The 16,729-nt window shown below is 51.0% G+C and overlaps 1 protein-coding gene across 8 annotated transcripts in view; it reads right to left on the bottom strand.

The window, feature by feature from the left end:
• Nucleotides 1–1,533: 1,533 nt before the first annotated feature.
• Nucleotides 1,534–16,729, bottom strand: part of LOC308187210 (small nuclear ribonucleoprotein E-like) — a 28,063-nt gene continuing 12,867 nt past the window's right edge. The window contains exons 3-7 of one of the 8 annotated variants that reach the window (XR_013944517.1): nucleotides 11,795–14,234; nucleotides 4,157–7,143; nucleotides 3,935–3,961; nucleotides 3,405–3,463; nucleotides 1,534–3,197 (exon numbers count right to left, since the gene is read on the bottom strand). Coding sequence is in view for 1 of the 8 variants with exons in the window: in XM_080609382.1 (XP_080465508.1) it covers nucleotides 3,006–3,197; nucleotides 3,935–3,961; nucleotides 4,157–4,210 (273 nt within the window). In the remaining 7 variants the exon portion in view is untranslated. Of the gene's footprint in view, nucleotides 3,464–3,934; nucleotides 7,144–11,794; nucleotides 14,235–16,729 lie in introns of those variants that run through there. The other 7 variants (XR_013944515.1, XR_013944518.1, XR_013944520.1 and 4 more) reach the window with 7 other exon arrangements.

Raw genomic sequence — 16,729 nt, forward strand, 5'->3', positions numbered from 1 at the left:
TTTACTCTCAGGGAAAAGAGAGTATGTGAAAGAATACATACTTCCTTTCTTTTTCCTTTTTTTTTTTTTTAAATCTCTGAAATCAACGCTGCGGCCTGGCAGCAAATAACTATGGGAGTAATGATGATTCCTCATCCTCACTGTAACGTTGTAGTTAATGTCATAAAGAAGCAATTTCCCCAGACAGTGGCCATTTGAGATGGGAAGGGGCAGTAAGAGGAAGTTTTCCTTAGACTAGCTCTTCCCCCAGAACACCTCGCCATCCAGCAACAAATTCAATTCACCTGCTCCGCCTGATCAGTCAAACGCGCGTCCGACTCCAGCACACGCCACAGCGGTGGTTCTGACGTGGTTTGAGAATCACCTATCCGCAGAATATCTCGGGTTTGTACACTCAAATAACGCAGTCTTTTCCAAATAAGGCCCAGAGCTCACACTCCGAGTGCAGCCTAACAACACCAGAGGGCCGGTAGGCTAAACATTCCCATCCTGGCAACAGGACTGACCCGGGCAACAGTAAGCATCCCTTCTGCACTTTCATTGTGAACATCAGCATAAGGAAACAGAGACCTCCTCGATCCAAGTTTGAAGAAACAAACACAAAGGTCACCCAAGAGGGTTGTTTTCAGCAAACTAACTCGAGAAATTAAGGTGACAACCGCGTGCATCCAGAGTTAGTCAGATCCCGAAGGCAGTTCCTTTGGGAAACGCAGGAGCAGCGCGCCAGATGACGGCTACCCTACAGCGCACCCCTCAGAGGCACTGCTACGAAAGGAAGGCAGAAGGTTGGAACTCAAAATAACTCGCAAGGCGGGTTAAGGGGGAAGCTTTAATTTCCTGAGCAGAACCTCCCCCCTGAAGGCAGACCAGGGACTCTTTGCTTCCCTCGGAAGACGGCAGGGACGGAGGGACACAGGGCCAGATGGACGGCCAGACAGCCCAAAAGGCCTGAGCAAGGGCTGCGGAGCGGGAGGGAAGGGCAGGGCAAGGGGAAGGGCGGCCCTGGGCCTGACAGGGCACCTTGGGCCTAACCCCAGGCAGCAGCTCCCCGTCTCACAGGGCCCGCGGGGGGCTGCCTGTAACAGGAGATGCGGGCAGGTAAATTTTACAAGCACTGCATCACAAATACCCTGCAACACCTGAACTATTCACTGGGACAGCCTCCTTCCTCACCTCCTGAAAGCTCCAGCTGGCAAACCAAGGACAAAATGAAAGGCAGATGTGGAGGACCTCGTAAGATACTGTTTTGTTCCCTACGTGCCCACTGCTGGTGACACGTAATGCCTCCTGTTCCCAAACGACATTGGCACGTTACATCTTTACTACATGCTGAAAGGAACTCAGCAACTTGAACACAACTTAGAATTACCCATCCCGGCAGCAGGCTGTCCAGCTGAAGCTGCTTTCGCCAATCAAGTGTGTCATGCTGCCCCTCAAAGGTTTCTTCCTGGGAACGTCTGCTGTGACACTCCTGACGTATTACTTCTCGGAATGGCAGAACTGCGCTGGGTAGGCCCCACAGCAAGACTCGTATTTCTGTCCTTCCCTTTCAGGAAAGGATCTCCCACCTTGAATTTATTAATTTTCATGATGATGATACACAAATTGAAGTTTTGAAAAACTGAATGCTGATTAACAGATTTCTAGCACAGCCTGTGCATCAAAATTCATTTCTCTCCATTTAGGTAATCTTAGTTTCTGAGTTACAGTTACAGTCAAAATTTTTCTTCTTCGATTTTTTTCTTTTTCTTTTTTTTTTTTTTTTGTGATCAGAAAAACGAGGGGACTGGCTGTCCCAAGTCAGCCGGGGAACTTCTCTTTGGTCGATGCATCAAGGAACTCAGCTCTCTTGGGGAAACTTAAATAGAAAAGACAGATCTCCAAACGGATAAAAAAAATAAATCAAATGATAAAAACCCAACCGACACATCTGATACCCCAGCTTAATGAACAGCACAAGGGTTTAATCTACAGGCTCTGTCCAAAGCAGCAAGAAGTGACAGATTTAATCTGAACCAGTTGCCCGCTCTCACTCTCTGATCTGGAGACGTTATTGGACAAGCATGCGTAGCAGTAACACTTGTAAACACTGGGTTACTGCACCACAGCCCCGAATCCCTCACGGGCCCACTAAGATACTTTTACTGACTGATCCACAATAAGCACTCCCAAAAAGATTCTCAACAAGTTAAACCCTGTTTAGAAAGAATCTGAGGAACCTGTCACTGCAGCAACAAAGGGCTGCAATTGCATGCAAAATCTCCAACACCCTCCTTAGCACCCTGCTAGCTCAAGGACTGTGTGGGGCTTCCGTGCCCTGAACGAGTCCACCCTGGCCACATAATGCAGATGTAATGGTCAAGAAAGCACATAGCGTTATCGAAACTTATCAGATCCACAGCAAAAAGAAAAGCCCACGCTTCTATATTTCTCCTCCTTCTCCATTCACAGAAGGAAGAGACTGAAAACAAGCAGATTTGTGGTTTACATTTACAGTTAATGTGAAAAATGGCTATTTGTGAAATACATCACGTATTGTTTCAAGCTACAAACAACTCGCTCCCACAAAGGAAGGACTTTTGACCTCAGCATGCAACCCCAGTTACAAATAACTTCCTATCTACCAGCGGGCCGCGTTCCCCTGGCACTCAGTCACTCCGCAGCACGGCAGCCACCTTTGTTCTAAGGATGGCAAATTCTACTTAGAAACGCTCTGTAGAAGAGTGATGCTGTCCCCTTTTAACACGATCCGGCCTGCAGCACAGAGAAGGGAAAGAGGGGATTAGAGAGAGCCCAGAACCTGAGAATAATCTCGTGTTTTCAGAAAGTGTTTCGTGTGGTTGAGCAGGGTTTTGCCCATCATGCAGAGTGCAGGCCGCCTGGTATTACACGTTCCAAAGACCAGAACTGGTCTCAGGCAGGGACAGATTCTCCTTCATTCAGCAAAATCAGCAGCTCAAAAATCATCAGGGACAGAGATGTAGCCAGGAATTGCTCACTGAACTTCAACAGCAAGGCTCGTCACACGGTTGGTACCTCTCAGTGCTGCTACCTAGAAGGCTCACCCGGGCAGGTTTCAGACCGCGCGTCACTCGGGTTGCACAGACACACGACACACCCAGCTGTTTCCTTGATTTTGTCTTGGAGTGAATCTCCTCTGCGTCGTCCAGCGCCAAATTCACGTACTCGTCAAAGCCCTAGAAATCGGCAACAGTGGCAATTAGTTCAGCAACAACACGAACCATCGTCAGCTTTGCTGAGCCAGGCTGGACAATGAAGACTAATTGTTAGAGAAGCACGATTTCTTTTTTCCCTTGGGCTAGTTTTTCTTGACAAGAAAAAATAGGATTGTGAATGAGGGAAAACAAACTAACGACGTAACGTGGGGTCGTGCTGACACTCACGATGATGCAGCCTTCTATCCGCACGTTCACTTGCTCAGCCACACCTGGATCCTCGAGCTCTGCAGAACGAAGGAGGAGAGTAAATTGGAACACAAACACCGCGAGCAGTTTTGTTCTCTCTCGTGTGTTCAGAAATACCCGCTAACCATAGCCGCTAGAGCTCCCAAACACTCCAAGGAGCAACTCTCAGGGGCAGTTTCAATTAACAGTCTGACATTTTAGAGTCTTATATGACTGGGTGAATACTACACGTTTGCTGAAGGACACATTTCCAGTCACAAGGGAACACTCCTGCACGCCCGGCGGCACGATCCCACTCCCGTTAACACGAGGGCGAAACGCCGGGCTGCGCAGCAGCTCCTTGTACCCACCAGCACGCCGCACAGCTCTCCATTCCCCACAAACCTGCCCCGAGCAACGGGTGGGAGCCGAAAACTCAGCGAGGGAGATCCCCGGACCCTCCCCGCTCCCCCCACCCCCCCCAAATCCCCATCCCCATCCCCTCCCCGTCCTCTCCCCGCGCTACTCACGCTCTGCAGGTAGCGGAAGATGAGGTTCTGGGGCGCTGCGTGAAGGGCTCAGCACGGGGACAAGAGCTCCAGGCCCGGGACAAGGCCTCAGGACAAGGCCTCAAACCCTGCAACGAGGCCCCAGGGCCCCGGGACAAGGCCTCAAGGCCCGGGCCGAGACCCCTGAGGCCGGGGCCGCCCCCCACCCGCTCCCCCGTCGCTCCCCGGCCGCAGGAAGGCTACGATGGGCTGCACCATCACCTTCTGCACCTTCTGGTCCTGCCCGCGGTACGCCATGGCTGCCGCCGCCTCGCTGCTCCCGCCGCCCCTGCTGGGCCGCCTCCGGAAGCCCCTGAGGCCGGGCGGGAGCGCGCAAGGGACGCTGGGATGCTGGAGGAGCGTGGGGGGCCGCTCTAGCAGGCCGGGAGGACCGCGTCTCTATGGTTGCAGGCAGGGGTCCCTGCGCTAGCTTTATTGGCGAGCAGCGAGGCTGGGGGGGGGAGGGGGGCAAGACAGCCTTAAATAAAATACGAATATAAAAAGTTTTATAAATGGCTGAGTCCCAAATAGGATTACAATCAAAGTTTACAATTTATTAAACGAATAGAGGCAAGCAAGCAGCGCTGGGTGCGCCGGGAGTCTCTGCTCCCCCAGGACGCACGCCTGTTACGTAAGGCGGCTGGTTTTGATGCTCCCAGGCTAATACATATTCATTACTACTTCGAGAAGAGGCAGGGTTATTAGAATTGGTTTCCGGAATCCGAAACCCCTCCCAGGGGCGCCTGCGTACCAGTCTCTGGTGGTCTCTCGGGGCTTGCTCGGGCTGAATGCTGGTTGTCTTCCTCTCAGGCTTTTGTCCTTCAATTGTCCTTCAGCTCCCCCTTCCTCCTCGTTTGGGAGCCTCTGCGCCGGATTTCAGAAACTCTAGCAACATCCCCTGCAGTAGTCAGCACTTTTCCCTAAAAACCCCTTTGTTCTCTTATCACCTAGACCCGGGCCTCGATGGTAACCCTTCAAATCCCTTAGTGACACGAATTGCTGGACCATTCCTTACAAAAGGAAGGATAAAATATGTAGAGGAGCAATGGCACACGCGAAAGCCCAGCGCCGCGGGCAGAGGCAGCGAAGGTTGACGGCAGAACAGTGCTCGGTTTGAACACGGAGAGGGAAAGCGAGGGGAAGGTGGCCGAAGCCGGCCGCAGTCTCTGAGCTCTCCTCCTCCTGATTGTTTTCTCTCAAAGCCATTTCTGTCTGTGTGCGGGCACCCGGAGCCGGCAGAAGTCCCCGTGAAGTCCTTCGGCAGGACGGAGGGCTGCGTGGGCTCCAGTGAGAGAGGGAGTTAGGAGAATCTTATCAAGTAGAGATAGAGCGCTGACAGCGTTAAACTAGGATGCTACTTAGTGTCTTTGCTAACTATGGTGCATTGTGCCAATTAACTAAAGCAAGAAGCCTTGGGCCCCTTACCAAGGTCAGTCTCCTAATAAGAGAGTGAGCCTGTCTTAAGAAACTGGGAGAAACTGGTCCTGCAGATGGACAAGAGCCAAGGAGCAACTGAGTCTGTGCAAAGACAAGAGGTCAACTAGCGGTGACGAGGAAGAGTCATCAATCTTCATGCCCACGACCTCCCGTGTTGCCCAGCGCTGAATAAACATACCTACTTTACAATCTCACTGATTGTGGAGTCCCTTTTCCGCAAGTCACTAGCAGCGGTTTCTTCCGCAGAGGTTTTCCCAGAGCCGCTTCAAAGCTTCCCTCGCGGAGCTGGGGCGTCGCAGGGGGTCGTCAAAGCACACACACACACACACACACACACACACAGGCGTTGTTGTCCAAACAGAAAGTATTTACAACAAATTCGACAAGCGGTTTTCCTCTGCCAGCAGCAAATGCCTGAGGGCCCCTACAGCTTCACAAATCATAGCACAAAGAGCCTAAAGTTCCTCTAAAATTTAGGGAAATGATTCAAAATAGATCTGCTAGGGGAAAACGATCACTGGCGGCAGGGTACACAATACACGCGAGTCTCAGCTCTCCTCCGCAGGGTCAGTGCCCACGCCCAAGTGCGACGCTGATGGCACCCGAACATTTGCTGTAGCAGGCAGCAGAGCCAGCAGCTCAGGGGAGCAATTTTAAAAACCAGGAGGCACTTAAACCAACCCTTAATTGACCCAGTTACTGCAGGAGAGTCCCGACTACTCGCCCTGGAGTCCTACTGTCACCAGCAAAAAGCACCAACCAAAGCTTGGGGGAACTTTGGTACAGCACAAGAGAAGGGAGTGGGGGTAGCGTAGCCGTATCGCAGAGCTGCTGCTTTTCACACCATTTTATCATCCCTGATAATTGAAAGTAAGGCCGGGTGGGCTGACCCCACCACCACCACTCCTGGCAGCATGTTTGGTCCACAACGCTAGAATAATTATTTTGCTCCCTCCCGCCCCTACAGCTTCATCATCTGAAAAGATTACAGTCAAAACAATGGCATACACAAATAAAAGTCAAGAGTTGACATAGTAACTCCGGGATTTGGGTATCAACTGTCCGAGAAATCAGAACACCCAGGCTTCACAATGTGCCCAACATCGAGCTGTGCCAAGGGGGGGCGGAAGGAAGAAGCTTTCCGTTTAAGCCTTCAGAGCATCGCTTCATCACTACGTCAATTCACAGCCACCACAGCGTGCCGATGGACATCTTTCTGTGCCAAAAGAAACAAGTGCTTTGTCCTCTTGATATCAAAGGTAGCCACCTATACTTACGGAACTATGCACAAGACCTTAACTCTGACCAGCAGGGAAACTTAGGACAACTGAGTGCAGATCCTGCCAATTTCTACCAGTTCCAACTGTGCTTTAAGTCTCATTGCAAAGCCTCAGTTAGAAAAAGGATCACCTCAGGGTATCCAACAAGAAGAAGAGGGTTTTTTTTTTGTTTTGTTGTTTTTTTTTTTTAATATACCATAGGACTATGCAGTTCAATCATCAATCATCTTGGAAAGCTCAAGGAGGAGGTCATCCTCATCCTTCCCTGGGTCCAAGTCGAGCTCGGCTTCCAGTATGCCGTCTGAGAGTTCCCAAAGTAGCATCTCTAAATCCTCGTCTACAGATACGGGCGCGTTGCCTGTGGAACTCAGCCGGCGTGTCCTTGCTTCTTCTAGCTGGGAAGAAGCTGAAGTCGAGCTTGAGAACTCCATTGGCTCCACGGATTCTGCCTGGCTTCCAAGATGTGCTTCAGGTCTTGGCAGAGCAAGGAAGAGAACAATCAGTATATGCCATTTCTTAACGGGAAATCCCTTTTCTGCAAACCGGCTCTTAAAACCGTAGCCAACCCCTCCTGCACTTCAATCTTACCCAGGGATTGTTATTCAATTAACTCAGGGCTACATTTAGAGCCCAATATATTAGCAGGTACATTTTTCAGTTTGGGGGTTTCTCTGTGAAGCCAGAGCACCCGGAGTCTAGCAAAGATGGGAAACCAACATGGCCTCCCGGAAGCCCAGTGTCCGAGAACTACATCTCCCGGCATGCTCTGGGAAAACAATATGGACTCCCGGAAACCCGGTGGCCAAGAACTACATTTCCCAGCACTCCCCAGAAAATTGAGCCTCGCACCTTGCCGTAGGACGCCATTTTTTGCTCTGTTACATTACCGGTTTCGTGTTTATGGAGGGTTTTCCCGCCGTTTTGGGGGGTTTCCCCTCAATTTCGGGTTTTCAGCTCTCCATTTCAGAGTTCTTCCCCGCAATTTTGGGGTTCCTTCCCCTAATTTGGTGCTTCGCCCCCCCCCCCCCCACTTTTGGGGTTCCCCCTCCATTTTGGGGATTCCCCCCAATTCCAAGCCCCCCACAATTTTGGAGGCCCCCACCATCCTTTCTTGGCCTGCCACCCTAATATTAAGGTTCTTTCCCCCAATGTTGGGGTTCTCACCACATGTTTGAGGTTCCTTCCCTTAATTTGGGGCTTAGCTCCCCGGGATCTGGGGCTTTAACCCCAATTTTGGGGGTCCCCCCCAAGTTTGGGGATTCCTCCCCAGGTCTGGGGGGGGTCCACATTCAATTCTGGAATTTCACACTTCCATTTAAGTCTTCTTCCCCCCAATTTGGGGGTTCACCCACCCAATTTTGGGGGTTCCTCCCCTAATTTGGGGGGACCCGACCAATTTTGGGGGTCCCCCCCAATTGTAGAGTCCCCCACCCTCCTTTTTTGGGTTCCCCCCTAATATTAAAGAGTTCTTCCGCCCAATTTTGGGGGACCCCACAATTTGGCCGTTCCTTCCCCTAACTTTGGGCTTCAACCCTTCGATTTTGGGGGGGGCTCCCCCCCTCTTATTTTGGCCTTCCGCCCTAATATTAGGCCTAACCCCTAAGAACCTTGACCCCTAAGCCTATGGCAACCACGGATCTAACCCTAACCCCTACCCCAACAAACCCTAGAAACCCTAACCCTAAAAACCCTTGCAGCCCTAACCCGATAAAATTTACCACACTAAACCCCTGAAGACTGTTCTGGGGGGTCCACATTCAATTCTGGAATTTCACACTTCCATTTAAGTGTTCTGCCCCCCCAATATGGGGGCTCGCCCACCCAATTTTGGGGGTTCCTCCCCTAATTGGGGGGGACACAACCAATTTTGGGGGGGACACAACCAATTTTAGAGTCCCCCACCCTCCTTTTTTTGGGTTTCCCCCAATATTAAGAGCTCTTCCGCTCAATTTTGGGGGACCCCACAATTTTGACGTTCCTTCCCCTAACTTGGGGCTTCAACCCTTCAATTTTGGGGGGGGCTCCCACCCTCTTATTTTGGCCTTCCGCCCTAATATTAGGCCTAACCCCTAAGAACCTTGACCCCTAACGCTATGGCAACCACGGATCTAACCCTAACCCCTACCCCAACAAACCCTAGAAACCCTAACCCTAAAAACCCTTACAGCCCTAACCCGATAAAATTTACCACACTAAACCCCTGAAGACTGTTCTGGGGGGTCCACATTCAATTCTGGAATTTCACACTTCCATTTAAGTGTTCTGCCCCCCCAATATGGGGGTTCGCCCACCCAATTTTGGGGGTTCCTCCCCTAATTGGGGGGGACACAACCAATTTTGGGGGGGACACAACCAATTTGGGGGGGTCCCCCCAATTTTAGAGTCCCCCACCCTCCTTTTTTGGGTTTCCCCCAATATTAAGAGCTCTTCCGCCCTATTTTGGGGGACCCCACAATTTTGACGTTTCTTCCCCTAAATTGGGGCTTCGACCCTTCAATTTTGGGGGGGGCTCCCCCCTTAGTTTGGCCTTCCACCCTAATATTGGGCCTTACCCCTAAGAACCCTGACCCCTAACACTACGGCTCCCACGGATCTAACCCTAACCCCTACCCCAAAAAACCCTAGAAACCCTAACCCTAAAAACCCTTACAGTCCTAACCCGATAAAATTTACCACACTAGACCTACGCCTAAAAGCCCTAACCCTAAAAATTAAGACCCTCTAAACCCTAACCCAAAACGTAAAGATTCTCAAAGCCCTACCGCTGGAGACCCTAACCTTAAAAAAAAAAAAAAAAAGACCTTAAAACCCTAACCCTAAATACCTGACCATAACTAAAACCCTAAGACCCTAACCCTAAAAACCCTATCAACACTAAAACCACAAAATACTTTAAAACCTTAACACACTAACCCCCAAACCCTAACCCTTATAACTCCAACCCTAACAACCTTAAAATCCTAACCCTAAACCCTGGAAACCCTAACCCTGAAACCCAACCCTAGTGCCTTAGCCCTGAAACCTTAAAACCCTAACACCTTATTAGAAACACTCTGTAACCAATACCATAGGCTCAGGCAAGTATCTCAGTGAGGTAGCATTTTTATTCACGATTGCAATGGCAGGCGTCCCACAAGCCACCTACTAGTTCCATAACACAGTTTATATAATTTTTTTTTTCCTCTCGGTGACCAGGACCCTCCCCAGTTTCCCCATTGACTGGGTAATCCATGTTCACAATCTATCCAGTGCTTCACAGAAAATACACAGCTGCTGGCCTGTTACTAGTCAATTTTATTTTTTTTCTTGACTGTTTTCCTCTTTGAGGTGGTAATGTTTCTTACACCGTGATTTCCACCCAATTGCTCTAAGGATTCTGGTTGTCTGCATTTTACAAGGTTGTCTGTTAAGCTTTCTTATCACTGCAAGCATATATCAATACCACCTTCCTTCCCTCTAAACGATGTAACTCTGTGCAAAAACATTTTTATTCCCACAACCTTGATCCCCTTACCCTAAAATCCTTATTCTGTTTAACCCTAACAACTCTAACCACAACCCTAACCCTTCATATCAACCCCCCGACACTAATGACACTGACTAATGATCCAAACCCCAAACCCCAGGCAACCAACAAAGAAACAGACACAAAGCTGAAAACTACAAAAAAGGCAAAACCCTGGATACAGACCCCAAATCACAAACACGCTACCAAAATGCTACAGAAAAGCCCCAGACGCAGGCCCCAAGCACTACAGCTAGGCCCCAGAAGCTCTAGACACATCCCAAAGCCAAAATGCAATCCCCAAACACTACAGAAAAGCCCCCAAACACCAGACACAGGCTGCAGAAGTCTACAAGCAGGCCCCAGCCACACCCGGATGCAGACCCCAACTGTCCACAAGCAGCTCCCAACCCACCCCCCCCCATGAACTGGACCCCCCCCCACCACCACCCAGATGCATGCCCCAGGCCCCAGGCCTCAGCCCCAGCCCCCACACCCCAGACTCAGGCCCCAAAGGTGTACAACCAGCTCCCAACTGCCCCCCTCAAAGGGAGGCCCCAAAGCCTGCCAGAGGACCCTAGAGCGTACAAGCAGCTCCCAACCCCCCTGGCACAGGCCCCAACCCCCCCCCAGACACAGGCCCCAAAGGTGTACAAGCAACTCCCCATCCTCCCCAGAGGCACGCCACAAAGGTGTACAAACAGCCCCAACCCCCCAAGACCCAGACCCCTACAGCGTAGAAGCAGCTCCCAACCCCATGCCCCCAAGGCACATGCCCCAACCCCTCCCCCAAGGCAGGCCCTAACAGTGTACAAGCAGCTCCCACCCCCCCCCAGACGCAGGCCCCAAAGGTGTACAAGCAGGCCCCTACAGTATACAAGCAGCTCACAACCACCCCCCCAAAGGCAGGCCCCAAGCCCCTCCAGATGCAAGCCCGAAAGGTTAAAACCAGCTCCAACCCCCTAACCCCCCCCGCCCCGCGCAGACGCAGGCCCCAAAGGTGTACAAGCAGTTCCCAACCCCTCCAAGGCAGGCCCCAAAAGTGTACAGGCAGGCCCCTACAGTGTAGAAACGCTCCAACCCCCCCCCGCTTCCACCTCGAGGGAGGCCCTCCCCCCCCAGTATACACGAAGCTCCCAACCCCCTCTCAGAGGAATGCCTAAAAAAGTATACAAGCAGCTCCTAACACCCCCCCCCCCCCCCCCAAAAGAGGCAGTCCCCAAAGGTGTACAAGCAGGCCCTCAAATCCCTTAGGTGTACAAGCAGGCCCTTCAAATCCCTTAGCCCCTGCGCCAGCTTTATTGGCGAGCAGCGAGGCTGGGGGGGGAGGGGGGCAAGACAGCCTTAAATAAAATACAAATATAAAAAGTGTTATAAATGGCTGTTATAAATCCAAATAGGATTACAATCAAAGTTTACAATTTATTAAACGAATAGAGGCAAGCAAGCAGCGCTGGGTGCGCCGGGAGTCTCTGCTCCCCCAGGACGCACACCTGTTACGTAAGGCGGCTGGTTTTGATGCTCCCAGGCTAATACATATTCATTACTACTTCGAGAAGAGGCAGGGTTATTAGAATTGGTTTCCGGAATCCGAAACCCCTCCCAGGGGCGCCTGCGTACCAGTCTCTGGTGGTCTCTCGGGGCTTGCTCGGGCTGAATGCTGGTTGTCTTCCTCTCAGGCTTTTGTCCTTCAATTGTCCTTCAGCTCCCCCTTCCTCCTCGTTTGGGAGCCTCTGCGCCGGATTTCAGAAACTCTAGCAACATCCCCTGCAGTAGTCAGCACTTTTCCCTAAAAACCCCTTTGTTCTCTTATCACCTAGACCCGGGCCTCGATGGTAACCCTTCAAATCCCTTAGTGACACGAATTGCTGGACCATTCCTTACAAAAGGAAGGATAAAATATGTAGAGGAGCAATGGCACACGCGAAAGCCCAGCGCCGCGGGCAGAGGCAGCGAAGGTTGACGGCAGAACAGTGCTCGGTTTGAACACGGAGAGGGAAAGCGAGGGGAAGGTGGCCGAAGCCGGCCGCAGTCTCTGAGCTCTCCTCCTCCTGATTGTTTTCTCTCAAAGCCATTTCTGTCTGTGTGCGGGCACCCGGAGCCGGCAGAAGTCCCCGTGAAGTCCTTCGGCAGGACGGAGGGCTGCGTGGGCTCCAGTGAGAGAGGGAGTTAGGAGAATCTTATCAAGTAGAGATAGAGCGCTGACAGCGTTAAACTAGGATGCTACTTAGTGTCTTTGCTAACTATGGTGCATTGTGCCAATTAACTAAAGCAAGAAGCCTTGGGCCCCTTACCAAGGTCAGTCTCCTAATAAGAGAGTGAGCCTGTCTTAAGAAACTGGGAGAAACTGGTCCTGCAGATGGACAAGAGCCAAGGAGCAACTGAGTCTGTGCAAAGACAAGAGGTCAACTAGCGGTGACGAGGAAGAGTCATCAATCTTCATGCCCACGACCTCCCGTGTTGCCCAGCGCTGAATAAACATACCTACTTTACAATCTCACTGATTGTGGAGTCCCTTTTCCGCAAGTCACTAGCAGCGGTTTCTTCCGCAGAGGTTTTCCCAGAGCCGCTTCAAAGCTTCCCTCGCGGAGCTGGGGCGTCGCAGGGGGTCGTCAAAGCACACACACACACACACACACACACACACAGGCGTTGTTGTCCAAACAGAAAGTATTTACAACAAATTCGACAAGCGGTTTTCCTCTGCCAGCAGCAAATGCCTGAGGGCCCCTACAGCTTCACAAATCATAGCACAAAGAGCCTAAAGTTCCTCTAAAATTTAGGGAAATGATTCAAAATAGATCTGCTAGGGGAAAACGATCACTGGCGGCAGGGTACACAATACACGCGAGTCTCAGCTCTCCTCCGCAGGGTCAGTGCCCACGCCCAAGTGCGACGCTGATGGCACCCGAACATTTGCTGTAGCAGGCAGCAGAGCCAGCAGCTCAGGGGAGCAATTTTAAAAACCAGGAGGCACTTAAACCAACCCTTAATTGACCCAGTTACTGCAGGAGAGTCCCGACTACTCGCCCTGGAGTCCTACTGTCACCAGCAAAAAGCACCAACCAAAGCTTGGGGGAACTTTGGTACAGCACAAGAGAAGGGAGTGGGGGTAGCGTAGCCGTATCGCAGAGCTGCTGCTTTTCACACCATTTTATCATCCCTGATAATTGAAAGTAAGGCCGGGTGGGCTGACCCCACCACCACCACTCCTGGCAGCATGTTTGGTCCACAACGCTAGAATAATTATTTTGCTCCCTCCCGCCCCTACAGCTTCATCATCTGAAAAGATTACAGTCAAAACAATGGCATACACAAATAAAAGTCAAGAGTTGACATAGTAACTCCGGGATTTGGGTATCAACTGTCCGAGAAATCAGAACACCCAGGCTTCACAATGTGCCCAACATCGAGCTGTGCCAAGGGGGGGCGGAAGGAAGAAGCTTTCCGTTTAAGCCTTCAGAGCATCGCTTCATCACTACGTCAATTCACAGCCACCACAGCGTGCCGATGGACATCTTTCTGTGCCAAAAGAAACAAGTGCTTTGTCCTCTTGATATCAAAGGTAGCCACCTATACTTACGGAACTATGCACAAGACCTTAACTCTGACCAGCAGGGAAACTTAGGACAACTGAGTGCAGATCCTGCCAATTTCTACCAGTTCCAACTGTGCTTTAAGTCTCATTGCAAAGCCTCAGTTAGAAAAAGGATCACCTCAGGGTATCCAACAAGAAGAAGAGGGTTTTTTTTTTGTTTTGTTGGTTTTTTTTTTTAATATACCATAGGACTATGCAGTTCAATCATCAATCATCTTGGAAAGCTCAAGGAGGAGGTCATCCTCATCCTTCCCTGGGTCCAAGTCGAGCTCGGCTTCCAGTATGCCGTCTGAGAGTTCCCAAAGTAGCATCTCTAAATCCTCGTCTACAGATACGGGCGCGTTGCCTGTGGAACTCAGCCGGCGTGTCCTTGCTTCTTCTAGCTGGGAAGAAGCTGAAGTCGAGCTTGAGAACTCCATTGGCTCCACGGATTCTGCCTGGCTTCCAAGATGTGCTTCAGGTCTTGGCAGAGCAAGGAAGAGAACAATCAGTATATGCCATTTCTTAACGGGAAATCCCTTTTCTGCAAACCGGCTCTTAAAACCGTAGCCAACCCCTCCTGCACTTCAATCTTACCCAGGGATTGTTATTCAATTAACTCAGGGCTACATTTAGAGCCCAATATATTAGCAGGTACATTTTTCAGTTTGGGGGTTTCTCTGTGAAGCCAGAGCACCCGGAGTCTAGCAAAGATGGGAAACCAACATGGCCTCCCGGAAGCCCAGTGTCCGAGAACTACATCTCCCGGCATGCTCTGGGAAAACAATATGGACTCCCGGAAACCCGGTGGCCAAGAACTACATTTCCCAGCACTCCCCAGAAAATTGAGCCTCGCACCTTGCCGTAGGACGCCATTTTTTGCTCTGTTACATTACCGGTTTCCTGTTTATGGAGGGTTTTCCCGCCGTTTTGGGGGGTTTCCCCTCAATTTCGGGTTTTCAGCTCTCCATTTCAGAGTTCTTCCCCGCAATTTTGGGGTTCCTTCCCCTAATTTGGTGCTTCGCCCCCCCCCCCCACTTTTGGGGTTCCCCCTCCATTTTGGGGATTCCCCCCAATTCCAAGCCCCCCACAATTTTGGAGGCCCCCACCATCCTTTCTTGGCCTGCCACCCTAATATTAAGGTTCTTTCCCCCAATGTTGGGGTTCTCACCACATGTTTGAGGTTCCTTCCCTTAATTTGGGGCTTAGCTCCCCGGGATCTGGGGCTTTAACCCCAATTTTGGGGGTCCCCCCCAAGTTTGGGGATTCCCCCCCAGGTCTGGGGGGGGTCCACATTCAATTCTGGAATTTCACACTTCCATTTAAGTCTTCTTCCCCCCAATTTGGGGGTTCACCCACCCAATTTTGGGGGTTCCTCCCCTAATTTGGGGGGACCCGACCAATTTTGGGGGTCCCCCCCAATTGTAGAGTCCCCCACCCTCCTTTTTTGGGTTCCCCCCTAATATTAAAGAGTTCTTCCGCCCAATTTTGGGGGACCCCACAATTTGGCCGTTCCTTCCCCTAACTTTGGGCTTCAACCCTTCGATTTTGGGGGGGGCTCCCCCCCTCTTATTTTGGCCTTCCGCCCTAATATTAGGCCTAACCCCTAAGAACCTTGACCCCTAAGCCTATGGCAACCACGGATCTAACCTTAACCCCTACCCCAACAAACCCTAGAAACCCTAACCCTAAAAACCCTTGCAGCCCTAACCCGATAAAATTTACCACACTAAACCCCTGAAGACTGTTCTGGGGGGTCCACATTCAATTCTGGAATTTCACACTTCCATTTAAGTGTTCTGCCCCCCCAATATGGGGGCTCGCCCACCCAATTTTGGGGGTTCCTCCCCTAATTGGGGGGGACACAACCAATTTTGGGGGGGACACAACCAATTTTAGAGTCCCCCACCCTCCTTTTTTTGGGTTTCCCCCAATATTAAGAGCTCTTCCGCTCAATTTTGGGGGACCCCACAATTTTGACGTTCCTTCCCCTAACTTTGGGCTTCAACCCTTCAATTTTGGGTGGGCTCCTCCCCTCTTATTTTGGCCTTCCGCCCTAATATTAGGCCTAACCCCTAAGAACCTTGACCCCTAACCCTATGGCAACCACGGATCTAACCCTAACCCCTACCCCAACAAACCCTAGAAACCCTAACCCTAAAAAGGCTTACAGCCCTAACCCGATATAATTTACCACACTAAACCCCTGAAGACTGTTCTGGGGGGTCCACATCCAATTCTGGAATTTCACACTTCCATTTAAGTCTTCTTCCCCCCAATTTGGGGGTTCGCCCACCCAATTTTGGGGGTTCCTCCCCTAATTTGGGGGGGACACAACCGATTTTAGAGTCCCCCACCCTCCTTTTTTGGGTTCCCCCCTAATATTAAAAGTTCTTCCGCCCAATTTTGGGGGACCCCACAATTTTGACGTTCCTTCCCCTAACTTGGGGCTTCAACCCTTCAATTTTGGGGGGGGCTCCCACCCTCTTATTTTGGCCTTCCGCCCTAATATTAGGCCTAACCCCTAAGAACCTTGACCCCTAACGCTATGGCAACCACGGATCTAACCCTAACCCCTACCCCAACAAACCCTAGAAACCCTAACCCTAAAAACCCTTACAGCCCTAACCCGATAAAATTTACCACACTAAACCCCTGAAGACTGTTCTGGGGGGTCCACATTCAATTCTGGAATTTCACACTTCCATTTAAGTGTTCTGCCCCCCCAATATGGGGGTTCGCCCACCCAATTTTGGGGGTTCCTCCCCTAATTGGGGGGGACACAACCAATTTTGGGGGGGACACAACCAATTTTGGGGGGTCCCCCCAATTTTAGAGTCCCCCACCCTCCTTTTTTGGGTTTCCCCCAATATTAAGAGCTCTTCCGCCCTATTTTGGGGGACCCCACAATTTTGACGTTTCTTCCCCTAAATTGGGGCTTCGACCCTTCAATTTTGGGGGGGGCTCCCCCCTTAGTT

This window comes from Anser brachyrhynchus, assembly GCF_964034855.1.
Source record: "Anser brachyrhynchus genome assembly, contig: SCAFFOLD_317, whole genome shotgun sequence".
NCBI classification, from domain to species: Eukaryota; Metazoa; Chordata; class Aves; order Anseriformes; family Anatidae; genus Anser; species Anser brachyrhynchus.